We start from the raw sequence: 15,732 nt of genomic DNA, 5'->3' as shown, positions 1-15,732 counted from the left end.
AAACTAGTCTAGGATCAATATTATTTCAATCTTTCATGAACTCTCTCATTACAGTGAATTTATTTGCTAATAAACTATTATTTTACCATCACACTCTTATGAGATAATAATGTGTCATATATACTATGACTATCATCCAGTTACCTAACCCTATTAGGATTCTTATCACTAAACCAAGCTTTACTAAAATTTTTATTCTTTAGAGTAGTGTCTACTTGGATACACCCTATCTATTACACAAGTAAGGAGTAGGTATTGGGTAGTTAAACACTACTACTAGCTCGACGGTGCTAGCTTCTGCAACTCTCGCCAAATAACTAAGGAGTAGGTCTTCACCCATCGACTAGGCAGTAACAACCTTGGATGTATTGTCATAAATACTTATAATAGAAGTGGTGATTGATTTCAACAAATAATATGAGCTTTTTGTTGTAAACTTTGAGGATATCAAGAATAAGTCACGCAAAAATTGCACAATACTGTAAAGTTCTTTGAGTAGAATTCTCGAGCATATGCTAAATCAACAAGTTTTTATTCTTCTAATTTTTGGGTAACTTTAGATTAATCAAATTGGTTAATTTATTAGTTTAGTTGTTGTTAATGTATTTGTCATATTTCTTTGAAAGTTTTATGGTTTCAACCCTTGGGAAACCACCAGTCCTTGGACTATGAACCTTAACTTTCAGTCTTCTATTTATGTTAAACTACCGCAAATTTTGTGATTTTTGAGCTAGAGAACAATAGCAAATCTGTTGTCAATCTATCATCTATGATGTTACTTCTTGCACTAAACTTATTAAATTACCAAATGTAAAATTGAATGGCATTTTGTTGTAATAAGCAGAGGCAATTTGTATCATCATATTTCGCTATCAGCTAACATAATATAAATAATAGGCTGAATGATGATTTTTTACCCTTGAGGTTTGAAAAGTCCATTCATCCATTTGTCATCCACTCCGGTTAATGAAAACTGTTATGTGGAAAGGCAAATTTCCTACCTCTCAATAGTTCATGGTGTTGTTACAACTATAAGTGCAAGGCCTAATGTTCATCTAAATGTAATTAGATGAACATAGAAAATGTTAGAGGAAGTTGATAAATTTGCAATGATATCAAGATTAGGGACACAAAAATTGAACAATTCTGTAAAGTTTTTCTTGGTTGAATAGAATTTTTGCTAATATGTTGAATACTAGTATTTGTTCTTTTTGTTTTTGAGTTTTCTCATAATAAATGGCATTGTGAACTTACTATCAGTTAACAATTTGTCACAATATTTTTAGACCCAGATTGCACTTTGACCAAATGAAAAGGTCAATCAAAGTCAACGGGTGATCAAACCAGTTGAATTGATGGTGAGATTGAGTTACTTTTGAACTAAATATTATAATTAATATTATAAACAAGTTTGTTTGCTTGATCATTAATTATAAAATTTGAATTACATTTACTTAAGTGAATTAGACTAAATGACACACACTACAAAATTTACACAATAAAATTGTTTCTATTTATTATACTGCATTCTGTAATGTTCTCTATATATGGTTTTATACAAAAAGTAGGTCCATCTCCCTTGTTTTTCATCAAACAAATCCCAGTAGATCCTGAATAATCATCAATGATAGTAAGAAAATACAATGCGCCCAAATGAGTATTAACATTGTAGAGGCCTCAAGTATCTAAATGTACTAGTTCAAAAACATCATTGGATTTATTATTGTTAATAGGAAAAACATGATGAGTTTGTCTAGCTCTATGATAGTTATCACATAGTTCTGTCTTTATTTTTTATACATCAACATCAAACACATATTTTATTTTCTAAAAAGAAGCATGGCCAGGTTTACAATGTAGAATTTCTATATCAACTTTGGACACAAAATTTGTCATTGGTTTTGGCTTTAGGTAATAAAGGCCCCCCTGTAATTCACCTGTACCAATCATCCTCTTGCTTGGAAAGACCTATAGTGAACAACCAGTAGGTGTGAATACAATGTTGCAATTTGAATCTTGGACAATCTACTAATGGAGATTAAGTTGCAATTAAAGTTGGGTATATATAGGACATCCTTCAACCATATATTATGACTTATTTCCATAACTCTAACTCTGTCCGTGACTGCCTTTTCTCCATTTGGAAGTATCACATGAATTTTGGTTCTTAGCTTTCGATCATATCTTAAAGAGTGGTGTCTAATACAATGTGGTCAAACGTCCTACTATCCAAAATCCAATTGTTATTATTATAATTATAAGAGTTTTTAGAAGAAGTACTACTTTTGTTGGCAGCTTCATTAGTTTGTCCTTGTTCCCTTTCGTTTTGTTTCATGATGACAACATTGACCATGTGCTTCCCTTTTCTTGTCTTAGTTTTCTAGTTGGAAGGATATCCGATGATTTCAAAGCAATTGTCCTTCATATGTCCAAGCTTCTTGCAATGCTCACATTTTGGCTTCTTGTTTTGCTCTTTCCCTTTATAGTTATGAGAATTTATTTTGAAAGCGGCAACATCAACATTAGGTTGTGCCATGGTGATCTCTTCTGATGTGAGGAATGAGTATGCATTAGACAAGGAAGACAAGGGATCTTTACATAATAGGTTTGATCTCACTGCATTGAAAGCCTCATTGAGTCCCATAAGGAACTGGTGCAGTTGTTCCTCCTCTTTTTCTTTTGCTCCAACACCACAAACACAACCTGTGCATCCATTAGTGTGTGGTTTCACAAATCTAACAAGTTGCTCCCAAAGTCCTCTCATCTTTGCATAATAATGGGAAATTGTCATGTCTCCTTGTTAAGTGCTTGCAATTTCCCTCTTAGTTTCCTAAATACGAGTTCCACTTCCTTGAGAAAAACGTTCTTCCGATTCTTTCCACATGTTGAGTGTTGTGTCATGATATGTAACACTCTCATGTAGCTCCTCATTAAGTGAATTCAAAATCCATGACATTACCATGGAATTACATGTCACCCAATCTTCTACCTCAAGTTCACCAGCAGGCTGCTTTTTCAGTTTTCCATCCACAAAACGAATCTTGTGTTTGGATGCCAACGCATTCATTATAGTCCTACGCCATGTTGGATAGTTGGACCCTTTCAAAGGATAGGATACGAGTTGATCTCTTGGTCTGTCGGCACTATTCAGCATGTAATGAGGGGCTTCCTCTTTCTTACTGGATCATCCCTTGCTGATTGCGAATTTGGTGGTCATTCTGTATCAAGACTGTGGCTGCTCTGATACCATATATAATTTACACAATAAAATTGTTTTCTGTTTATTATGTTATGTTTTGTAATATTCTCTGCACATGGTTTTGTACAAAAGAGAATCTAAAACAATACTAGTAATTTACAATTACAATAAAAACAATGTAAAATCAAAATAGCACGAAAACTTACAATGGGGTGTGTTTCCACATTTTGGAAATATTTCCGTTTACAAAACACCCCAAAACTTGTAGAAAACATTTCGAGTCATTTCAAAATTTCTGAAAAATTTTGAAACACGTTTCTTTTAGAAGAAAAATCATGAAATCGTTTAAACACATATCTTTTGTATTTTCAAACCGAAAATGTCTTTAAATCTCATATTGAATTCATCTTCTCTCTACTATTCAATGTGTTACTCATCTCTTCCTCAATATATCATATAGATTGATGTGTATTATTGTTTTTTTCTTAAATATCTACATGTGTTTGCTCAAGAATAATTTATAATAGATTCTATGATTCTATTTTATAGTATTCTTTTTCTTAATTCTTTTTTTATTGTTTATTTTTATATTATACAAGCTTGGAAAATAGCAAATTTAGTGTTAGATACACTATCCATCTATAGTGTTACTTCTTCCACTGAAATAACTTACTAAATTACCAAATGTGAAATCGGAAGGCGTTACTATAATGTACAGAGACAATATGTATCATCATGTGTTGCTATCAATTTACATATATTATCATTAAAGACAAGTTTCATACTGCAAATACCAATTTTTTATGGTACTTGAAAACATTATTGTGTTGGTTCATAAATTTTAAAATAAAAAATTTAACATAACACTAATAGGGTTTGAGAAACTTGATTTAAAAAAACAAAAATGAATAGTTTCTATGAACCCTAATCCAAGTAAATTATTTCAGAATTGTGTCATATTATATAGTCAAGTTAAAAAATTATTTCTCAGGTTACCATTATTAATGTTGCACTAATATTATTTAAAGCTAAAATGAGTCAAGCCTCAAGAAGATCAAACTTGACTCTTTTGATTGACAATGAGTTTGCTAGAGAAGTCTTTGGAGAAGAAGAAGAGTTGCCAAAAATGAAGAAGAATAATTATTGGAAAAGAAAAACATCATTAAAAAATATGAAAAGTCATCAAATGAAATGTCATCAGAGAAGATGATTCTACAGACAATTTGATTGAGTCGAACTAACTTGACTTAATCTCAAGTTGGGGCTACCCTTGCTTGACCTAACACTGATGAGTGACTCTTAGTTGTTGAAAGTGCTTTCAATTCTTGCAAGGCCACTTTCCACACAGATGGATGACTCTTGTATTTTAATGTTTTTGCTATAGTACAAATCACAATGGGCACCCCTCCGCATTCCTTGCATACATCATTTGGTAAAGAATTCAATTCAGATGTTTGAATAACATCACCTGCAAAGAAAGCTGGGATTAGGATTATAGTAATTGCATTTGTATTTACATGCCTACTTTGGATTTAATAATGTCAAATGACAAATGAAAAACAAATTACTAACTTAACAATAGGTGATTCTAGTCAACTTAAAATTTATTTGTTAAGCCAATTAAAATTGTGAAAATTCTGTAAGAATGAGAGCTACATTAATATATCTGGATGTTATAATATTACATTGGGGAAACTTAAAAAATATATAAGTGGAAATTCTACAAGAGTACCTGCCATCTTCACGAATAGATTCCATGCTTCACCTTCTTCTAAAATACCCATCTTGAAATTATTTGTGGAACCCATCTTTTCCAATAAATCTAAGTTTCTTGTCGTGAACATTAGTTGACATCCTCCACGATCCATTTTAGAAGGAATACCAATAGTCTTGAGATCAACATTTTCCCAAATATTGTCTAAAATTAGAAGGATCTTCTTACCACTCTTCAATCTCTCATATAACTTATTTGCTCTTTCACTCTCGTTACTGAATTTTACGCCTAGCTTGTCTCCAATTTCTGTTTGAACCCTTTTTATATCGAAAGTTTGTGTTACCTAAAGACAAGAATAATATGGCCAGTTCAAGAACAACAAACAGAGAAAAAATAATTCTAAAGTAATAACTATTTTATTTTCTTTCATTTGTCTATTATTAATTTGACTCAAGTAATACCAATCATATAAATAATTATCACTCAAAATAATCATAAGAAAGTTCAAACATTACCTCAACAAAAACAATGTCCTCAAATAGCTTATCCTTCTCTGCTTTTCTGCCAACCTCCTGCACAAGAGTGGTCTTCCCAATACCACCCATCCCATAAACACCAATCATGTACACATTGTCATCATTTAAAGCGTCCCATACATGCTTCACAGTGGAGTTTCTTGATTCGAACGTCAAATAATCTTCACTAGATCTAAGCCAGATATCTTGTTGAATAGTAGGAAAGGAAACTTGATCAAATTCCTTTTCTTGCTTGAGGAGAGGATCAATGTCATCCCGCTTTAATTTGAAAGCTCTCTTGCTTTGTTTGTAGTTGGGGCACAATCCCTTGAAACATCCAGGGATTTTTTCTTTCCCTTGAATCAATTGCTCTGCTTTTGTAATTGTCTTCTCCACATCCTTCTGCCAGTCCTTAACATTCTGTCTGATCTTTTCTACGTTTCTTTCAGCAGCAATAACCTTACGCTGGACTTCTTCTCTTGTATTCTTCAGCTTATCGACTTGTTTTTCCAAATTTTTGAAGTTGGTATTGTAGTTGTACAAATACTTGAATTGATGCCAAATGGGGGCAGCCAACCACTTGCCAACTTCGAGAACAGGACTCAACACACCCCCAATATTCCCGGCAACATCAACCATTTTTTAAAACTTTTTTTCAAGTTTGAAAAACGGTAGAGAAGCAAGGCAAATGAAAATAACTGAAACACAGATAATAACACGACAACCAAGGTGCAAACTCAAATAAAGTAAGGAAAATAGGTGAAATAAAGAAGATTTTAGGGTACGCAAGAAACCAAGGGAACTGGTTTCAGAGAGGTTTGTGAGTGAAAGTATATTTGAGTGGTTTCTGAATGACTCAGAGAAGAAAACTGAAGATGGAGAGAGATTTCAGTATCAATTGCTTATAACTTTACTGCGAATAATTCATTATCAAACGCGTTCTCAGTTGATGGAGATGAAGAGGTTTGAGTTGTTTCCACGAAATTCAATTGATTTAACAACGGAAACTCACCAGAATATATATTAAATAAAAAGAGGATGGTGGAATTGACTTATTGACCTCATAATAAAGCAGGAAGATTATTTAAACAAACGCGTTTTCCAAGCAGCAGTGAACGCACTCTTCAAATAAATATCATGCCACCCTGAAATTCTGAAAGTAACAATAATGGAAATCGGATAATATTTCAAAGTCTACTGCTATGTAATATAGATAAGCAAGTGACGATGGAAGTGCAAAATGAAAGGAAATATTGTAGAAACTGAATTATGTCAACAACCATTTCAGTGTTTGTATCTTCCCTGCTGATTCTAGTTTCATACCTGATAAACTCATAGGCATAATTGATCCCTTTCTTTATAGTTTATAGCTGAATTGACCACATCAAACTTTTAGGCTTGATGTAATGATAGAACACTTCACCCCAAGCAGTAGTATGAGCGGTAAAGCAAAATCTTTGAAGAAGACTCCTAAGGATAGTTGGAGCGATGATAGCTGGGAATCCTTAAGACGCAGATCTTGGGTACAAGATTCAGTGAGTCTATATCAAGATTAAATATTAACTTATAAATAATGATTGTGAAATTGGTTACTAGATAACGGAGGTTTAGCTCGAGGAGAGTTCCTCTCATCACCTAGTCAAGTAAGAGCTGGCTTGAATGCATCCAATGGGCCTAATATTTACTATTAAGTAAAATTCATTAATGATAATATCATTATTGATATAGCTGTCACCATGAAAATTTTTATAGGGTTAGAGATGCAGCCATAACAGCCCAATGGGCCTATTTTCCTATTTCAACCCAAACTAATCAACTATGTTGGTTTGTTGTATAAGCATGAAAAGTAACCGGAGAAATTTAGTACTTTGATACTTAGCCAATTAACTTTAAACACAAATATATGGTAGATTTTTGATGAAATTGAAAAGATACGTGGTGAAGCAATGTGCTAAATTGAAGAATTATAGCTGTGCATTGGAATGGTGGTGGCCGGGTCATGAAAGCTGCCTAAGGATTATTATATTACAAATTGACGAAAGTCAGGTACATTAACTAATTTTCACTTATTTATTTGATTCTTAATATTTATACAGAGAAAGTTGTTTTTGTTATGAATCTGGACAATTCCCACAATTATTCACTCCTAAAATCGCCTAAGATCAAGGAAGACTATTTGGTGATTGATTCTATAATCAATACCCATTATTTTGTTCCTTTGTTGTACACTTTAGCTCATGAAATTACAACCACTCCCTCAATTTATATAACGTACATATGATAGTGTTTCAAGGCAGGTGAAAGAATTATTCTCATTACATTATGTTTTATATCATGGTATTTGAGTAGCCTTTGGACACATAAAAGTTAAGTGCTACAACCAATGCAATTGAGCCCAAGAAATCTCACTAAAAAACAATTCGATTGGTTGATGGATCTTGAAGAAGAAAAATAAGAAGTTATCATGGTGAATTTTGTTGGTGATATATCTAAATTCTCTTTTAAACACCAAGGTTGTCTATTAGATAGTGGAGCTTTGGATCACATTGTATTCAATGCTGCATTACTCGAATTTATAACAAAACTAGTAAAATAATTGCAGGTTACACTTCCTACTGATGAACAAGCTAATGTAGAAGCCATTGGAATGGCAAAAATAACTCATATTATTTGTCTTAATTAAGGATGCCTCATTGATCTCTAATTTTAATGGCAATGTGGTCTCAATTAGTAAGCCCACTAAAGACTCTAATTGTAAAATTATTTTTGGAACTAATGTATTTGTTTTGCAAGATCTTACTCCAAGAAGACTATTGGAGTGGGTGAACTAATAAGACTTTATTACCTCCATAAAGAACCTAAACTTATAATAAAGTCAACAAGACTAAATTTGGACATTGAAATCCTTCCTATGAGGCTCAGGCATATTCAATTTCAAAGAATAAAGGAATTCTATAATGTTGATAAATCTAGCTAAAAGAAGATGTCTTCTGATGTGTGGCATAGGACAAAACAAACTAGATATGTTTTTTCTTTAAGTAATAAGAGATTTAAGACACTTGGGGATCCTATAACACAAAAACACTCAATGGCAAGTCATATTTTGTAACACTCAGATTCAGGTATGTCAGTGAACTCTACTTCCAAAACTACCCCTAGAGTTGATTTTATATCTTGTTGTTTAAAGAAATTGTAAAAGAATTATAGAAAGTTACTAAATGAGCAATAATTTTCAAAGGGGGTAAAATGGTCATTCTAGAAGGATTTAAAAGACAAAGTGGGAATTTAAATTGAATGGCACACCTGAAATTATATGGTGGTGCTAAGGGTTTTTGGTAATTGACTAAGGATAAAATAGTCATTTATGGAAAAGATCAGGGGTAAATTAGTCCAAAAAGCTTATAAAACCAACCAACTATTCATTTTCTTCTTCCTTGGCCGAGAATCTCCATAATTTTAGCTAAAGTTTTCCTTCAAGCAAAAATTCACCAAAAAAAACCTAGCTAAACCACCTAATTTTCAAAGCCTCCAGTTATAATCTATCAATTCTGGTAAGTTTTAAGGTAAAAAATTTAATTTTTAAGAGATGTGAAGTTTAGAGTTTTGATGGATGATTATATTTTTGGTTGATTAAGGTTGCTAGGAAGAAGAAAAGAGTGAGGATAAGCTTAAATAACCTAATTAGCAAAGAAAAGTAAGAATTTCATACTTTACATACTCGAAATAATTTGAGTTAGGTTAGTTAAATAACTTTTACCTGTATAAGTGTGTAAAGTATTAGAATTAAGGTGATTTATGCTTAAAAGGATAAAGAAATTCATTAGGAATCATGATGTAATTTTTGGCTATAAGGGTATTTTAGACATTTCATATTCCTAGGGTTAGCTTAGTGGATTTTGTGTGTTGAATATATGAGAAATGATGAATTGATGAAAGAATTGGCATTAAGGGTAAGCATGTAATTTTATCCATAAGGTTAATTTTAACTTAATTATGTGTATGATATATGGAATAACGCTTATATCCATAAGGGCAAAAATGTCATTTTATGTGATATAGGTTAATTTTGCTTAATTATGTGCATGATATGTGTAATAACCCTTATATTAAGCCTATATTGTATATTTTGAAATTAATTCAATGCATGAAATATATATAAATGCATGAGGAAATAATATGATGTTTGATAAAGAGTGAAAAGAATAAGGAAAAATAATGAATAGACATATTTTATGTTATGGTTATACATACATACGTGAGAAGTCATAGCATATGCATGATTTCAGAAAAAAAAAGAAAGAGGAAAAAAATTTTCTAAGTTATGCATTTTTTCAGAAAATAGAAAACAAATGTTTTTGGTTTTATAATGACTCATATGATACAGGAAAACAGAAAACGTGCTTAAAATTCTTACATGCGAGCTGTATTGTATGGACAGCAAAGAAAGATATCGATTATACTGTGTGGACAACAAAGAAAAATATCAGCTGTACTGTGTGGACAACAAAGAAAAAAATAGTGAAATATGCGTGTAAGAGGAGATTGTACCTTGTATGGTGAGTACGAGTACTGTCATATGTAGTTTACACTGGTCAATGAAAACATTTGACAAAAAAAAAGAAAGAATTAGCAAATATTTTATTAAAGTCATTTACATTAGAATCATACATGTAAGCCAATGTGGCTGATAAAGAATTGAGAAAGATGTATGATCAAAAAATAGAAAAATCATGGCACTCATACATGCATAAATCATAACAAGTGAATCATATTTGTATAGTAAGGAAATGAATAAATGGGTGAAAGAAGAGAATTATGATATATGTTTAAAGCGTGTTCCCTGTCAATTATTTTGTCTGTGAATAACCCAAACACGCTGAGTATGGAAGATATTAGTACTAGTATGAAATGCTTTAAATATTAAGTATGATTTTCTTACTAAGTCATGGTTGTTCACTACATTTAATTTAATATTTTATAGGTAAAGAGTTGCAACAAAGGTTCCAAGGGAGCACTAGTGAGACATGAGGCTAAAGGAGAAAAACACCATGTTTTTGTTGATTTTTATGCCTTGATGTATATGTGAATATATGCATAAATATAAACTTGATATAAATATTGGCATATATATCTATATATGTTATTTCCTGTATGTATATATGTGATTTTGTGTGTGTGTGTGTATATGTATATATATATATGGTAGTTATTGAAATTGGTTATAAAGTTTCTGTGGGTGCTAATTTTTATGATGGTTACTAATAAGTATTTATTTTGTTAATTATAATTATGTGATGAAAATCTAGTCGATTGGTAGGACTGGTTTATGTGAATTGTTAATTAAGAATATTACAAGACATAATAGAAAAAAATTTTCCCCGAGCCCTAAAAAAATAGGGCAACTTTTATCATTTTTTTGTAACACACCTATTGGTTCAGAAAGGTTACATATTTAGTACATTAAGAATAGTTGATGATTGCTCATGAGGACGTAGGTTTACTTGATTGAAACTAACAGAGAAGCACCAATGTAATTTCAATATTTTGTCAAAATGGCTAAAATTCAATTCAACAAATTTGTTAGAGGAGTCATGTTTGATAATGCAACTAGATTTTTGTCACCAAAATTTCAAAATTTTCTTCTCGAACATGGGATGGTGCATCAAACTTTTTGTCTACACATACCTTAATAAAATGGTTTTGTGGAAAAAAACATAATCTTTTAGTTCAAGTTGCAGGGCACTTTGCTTTCAATCCAGCCTCCCCTTAAAATACTAAAGAGATTTCGTACTTTTAGTTTCCCATATTGTCAACCTAACTAGAAGGGTCACTCTTCTGGTAAGTTTTCGATTGACTTTGCATGAGACATGTTACGGGCATGGTGAGATGTTACTTTTATGCACCATCTGTTTTGGTTCTCAGAACACATTCCCTAAAATTCCTTTATTCTTTGGCTCACCACGTTGGTCATCTCTTGTACCATAGATCACCTTCAACATCATAAGGTTTTGCAGTCCATAGTCTGTATCATGTATGGGTCAACTATAGAGACTTATGACCATTCTTTTTCAGTTATGATTTCTCTACCACTATTTGGAGGGAAATCAAAGCCAAGACTCTTTTGGCATGGTCGAGTTTCTCATAGTCCTTAGTTGTACACTAGGCATCCTTGCACCTCAAGCAAAAAAGGGACTTTTGACATTTTCTTTCTTGATTATCCTTGTCAGCCGCTGTTTACTTTATATGGTATTAAAGGAATAATAGAGTGTTCCATCATGTTTATTGGCATCACCGTGAGATTGTTTCGGATATATGTGATGTGGTTCACATTAAGATCATTTCCTTGGAGCACAGTTATGAGATACCACCATAGTATCGAGCTATATGGTAGTTACTTAGTTAGGTTTTTCTGTTTTAGCCTGTATGCTTCTATTGTTGTTTTATGGCTTTTATTTAGTTTGTTATAGTTTTTTAAGAGCTTACATGCTCATTGTATTTTTTTTTTTTAGTCTTCTATAACTTTGCTTGGAGCATCCCTCTTATTTTGTACTCTTTTTTTATTTATAAAAGTTTTAACTTTTTCAAAAAAAGAAACATTCTTGATCATTTTCATCTTTGCGTTGTAAGTTGCTTATGTTACTTGTATGTCAAGCCCTGACCACTAGATAAATTTGGCACAAAAGCCAGGGAATGTGTCTTTTTTAGTTAAATCTTAGGCAAAAAGGGCTATGAGGTTTTTGAATTAAAATCAGAAAAATATCTGAAACAAAGGATGTCTTATTTAACAAAAAGAATCTTCCTTACATTGAAAAGAAAAGGCTAAGCAAAAAAGCCACGAAGATACTTACCTAATAATCTTAATCACTTACTAGAAGAAATAGGACTTGAGGATTTAGATTATGATACAAACATAGATATGGAAAATTTGTCAGACCAAACTATTAGGAGTATTAGTCATGAGATACTTATGTAAGAAAGAAACTTCCAAGGAAACCGAAAAATTATGTCCTAAATTGTAGCAGTAGATAAAGACCCATTATGGTAAACTTTTTACTAATTTAGCATATGAACCTAATGATCATAATGGGAATTTTTTTGGTTTTTATATAAAGGCATTTTGGTCATTACAACAAAATAGGGCATTTTTGTTTAATCTATAATTTTTTGGCAAATTCACTTAAGCCCCTATTGTTTAGTCTAATTGATTTAATTTCTCTTAATTTAACTATCCTTCTAATATAAAATTGAATGTAATATATATATTGATGGTTTGATGATTTCTTTATAGGACCAAGGAATTTGAATGCTAGCAACAAAAAAGTTAAGGAAAAAATGGTTGAAGAGAATGAAATAGAAGCTATGCATGAAGAAGATAGAGAAATTGAAAAGGAAGATGAGTTATCTATTTTACATGATAGTGATAACAATAGTGGAGATATAGATATTGACATTAATTTTAATGATATGAATGATTGATAAGAAGATATTATGATTTTTGCTTGATATATTTCTAGCAATTCCTTTATACTCTTGAATGATTGAGAGGAAAAGTTGAGTTCCTTCAAGAGTAAGAAGTTGAATATAAAATGTCTTGGTTGTTTTTATTTGGTTAATGGATTTATTATTTAAGGATATATTAAAGTTTGAAGTAAGAATGATTTTTCTTTGACATATAAATTTATATTTCTGTTTATTTTTTTATTGCATTATTTTTTTTCATGATGAAATTTAATTCTAAATTATTTTCCTATACTCTTTTCTTGACTAAGTTAGTTACAATTTGATGAGATAATTTTAGTCTTTCATTTATATTTTGATTAGAAACACTGGTTACATTAGATTGACATGGAATACAAAAGGAAAAATATTAAAAAAAAACTTTAACTTATTTTTTACAAATTTATTATTATTTTATTTAAAAAGACATATCATATGATATGATACACTTTATAAAAAAAATTATGTTTTTAATATACAAGTTGACTACCATACTATGAATCATTATCTTATGACTTTGAATGAATTGCGCATGTTATACATGATCTTAGGGGGAGATTGTTAGCCATTAAAGTATATAAATATACTTATGAATCTGCTAATACATTATATAAATAATTGGTATGTTGATTGGATAAAAAGTTATGCTTGAATGATGTTATTGTGGAAAAAATTTATATATTGAGATTATGTATGTCTTTAATGGTAAAATAATAGCATGAATGACATGTTTAGTATGTCTAGAAATGGTTGCTTATGTCCTGGTAATGCTAGTTTTGTCTAATTGATGATCTAAACAGCGTAGAAATTCTAGTATAGGATTTCTAAATCGTAATACATGATCGTGTATGGTCTTATACATGTCTATGTGTCATTTCAAAAAATTAGGAATCTTTGTGTTTTTTACACTAGTTTTAAAGAAAGACATGCACGGTTGTATAGTATAGGATGCATACTTGTGTATGGCTTTCCAAAAATGGGTAACATGTATTTAGGATCATGTGACTTGGTGCACGTGACTCGATGTACATGAGTGTGGTTAGAGCAACTCTTTGTGTGTATCAGCTCTATACAAGGTCATATGCATATTGCCACACATTCGAGTATATCTATTGGAAGGCATACGGGGCATGGGTTGACCAACACACGATTGTGTACCTTTAAGAAGAATTAAAAGATAATTTTACCCTTAAGTTATGTGCAGAGAAAGGAAGAACCAAGAAGGAAGATTAAAGAAGCACCATAAATTAAGTAAGAAAAACATAGAATGAGTGTTTGACTAAGTAGATGATGGCACAAACTCAGACAGAGTTGAATTTGGTTCAAAAGTCAAAAAACTTAAGGATAGTGTTACACATCTAAATAGCCTTTAGCTATGTGCGTAAGTAATGATAACCATGAAAGCATTAGGGTCAAATACCCATGAGATACATTATGCACTCAAGCCACTTAATTCAGTTCAAATGTGTATGGTAAAGATGTGGCTTCTAGTTCTTCCTCACATAATCAATGGGATACACCATATATGTACTTGAGGTAGCGTAATCCCTAGATGGTTGGACAATAGTTCTGATTAATTTATGTGGTAAAGGAATGAGCTGCTACCAGAGATTCTCCTATGTGATCAAGGTGTCCCAATTAGTCGTATGCAATATGTGCAAGGTAAGATAGTTAGTGACACATAAGGTGTCTTAAGCTTTCACTAAGGTATTAGATATGTCATTTCCAGCTTAGGTCTTCACAAGCTTTAGATTACCCATGTTAAGGTACCAAGATGTTGAATCATGACCACATCCAACTTACAAATGGAATGTCGGTTTCTTATAAGTTTTATTATATTAATTTGGGTGTCAAAAGGCCACCACTTACTGAATGTTTTACACATGTGCTCCATTTTGTATGTTTTGTAGGTATAGGTGACCAGTGAGATAGGCGAATTATTAGCTGTCTAACAAGCAACTACATGAGAGGCATGATTATTATTTTGGACTTCTTTTCCATTTATTATTATTATTATTATTAGGCCAAAGGACTATTTCCCACCCAAGGTATGTTGTAATCTCAAGTTTCCACCTTTATCTTTGATAATACCAAACACCCATCTATGAGCAGTTAAAATTAACGGTGGTAAGGGTAAATTTGTCATTTTCTCTATAATATTAAAAATAAACTAAAATATAATCTATTTTTGCCTCCCTAAGTTTTAAAAACTAAAAGTTTCCCCTAGCCTAAGTTTTAAAAAATGGTAGTTTCACCCTAGGGTTTCTTTTTGAAATCTCCGACGACATCTTCAACTTCATTATCGATGACCTCTCCTTCCTGAAGCATCCTCTCCTTTCGGTAATATCTTTCCTCCCATTTGGACACTCGATCGATGTCAAAGAAGCTTTGGAAGACGAAGTTCTTCGTCTTTCCTGACGAAGTCCTTTGTTTTCCAAGGCTTCTCTAACATTGATTGGGTGTCCAAACGAGAGAAAAGAGATCATCAAAAGGAGAGGATGCTTCAAAAGGGAAAGGCCATCAATAATGAAGTTGGAGATGTCGTTGGAGATTTCAAAAAGAAACCCTAGGCTGAAACTACCATTTTTGAAAACTCAGGTTGGGGAAAACTTTTAGTTTTTAAAATTTAAGGGGGTAAAAAGAGATAAAATTTCAAGGGGTAAAAAGAGATAAAATTTCAAGGGGTTAGGGTTCCGTTAATTTTAACTACTCATGGGTGGGTGTTTGGTATTATCAAAGATAAATGGTGGAAACTTGAGATTGTAGCATACCTTGGGTGGGAAATAGTCATTTGGCCTTATTATTAT

General features: G+C 31.8%; 1 protein-coding gene across 1 annotated transcript; it reads right to left on the bottom strand.

Moving 5' to 3' along the window:
* Positions 1-4,316: 4,316 nt before the first annotated feature.
* Positions 4,317-6,401, bottom strand: LOC123209514 (probable disease resistance protein At1g61190). The gene is made up of 3 exons (XM_044627595.1): positions 5,429-6,401; positions 4,932-5,256; positions 4,317-4,667 (listed from the first exon to the last, which is right to left on the bottom strand). The coding sequence occupies exons 1-3, from the start codon at positions 6,065-6,067 to the stop codon at positions 4,453-4,455; spliced, it is 1,179 nt and encodes a 392-aa protein (XP_044483530.1). The 5' UTR covers positions 6,068-6,401; the 3' UTR covers positions 4,317-4,452.
* Positions 6,402-15,732: the final 9,331 nt, after the last annotated feature.

This window comes from Mangifera indica, chromosome 2, assembly GCF_011075055.1.
Source record: "Mangifera indica cultivar Alphonso chromosome 2, CATAS_Mindica_2.1, whole genome shotgun sequence".
Classification (NCBI taxonomy): Eukaryota; Viridiplantae; Streptophyta; class Magnoliopsida; order Sapindales; family Anacardiaceae; genus Mangifera; species Mangifera indica.
This window is presented reverse-complemented; position numbering and strand designations above follow the sequence as displayed.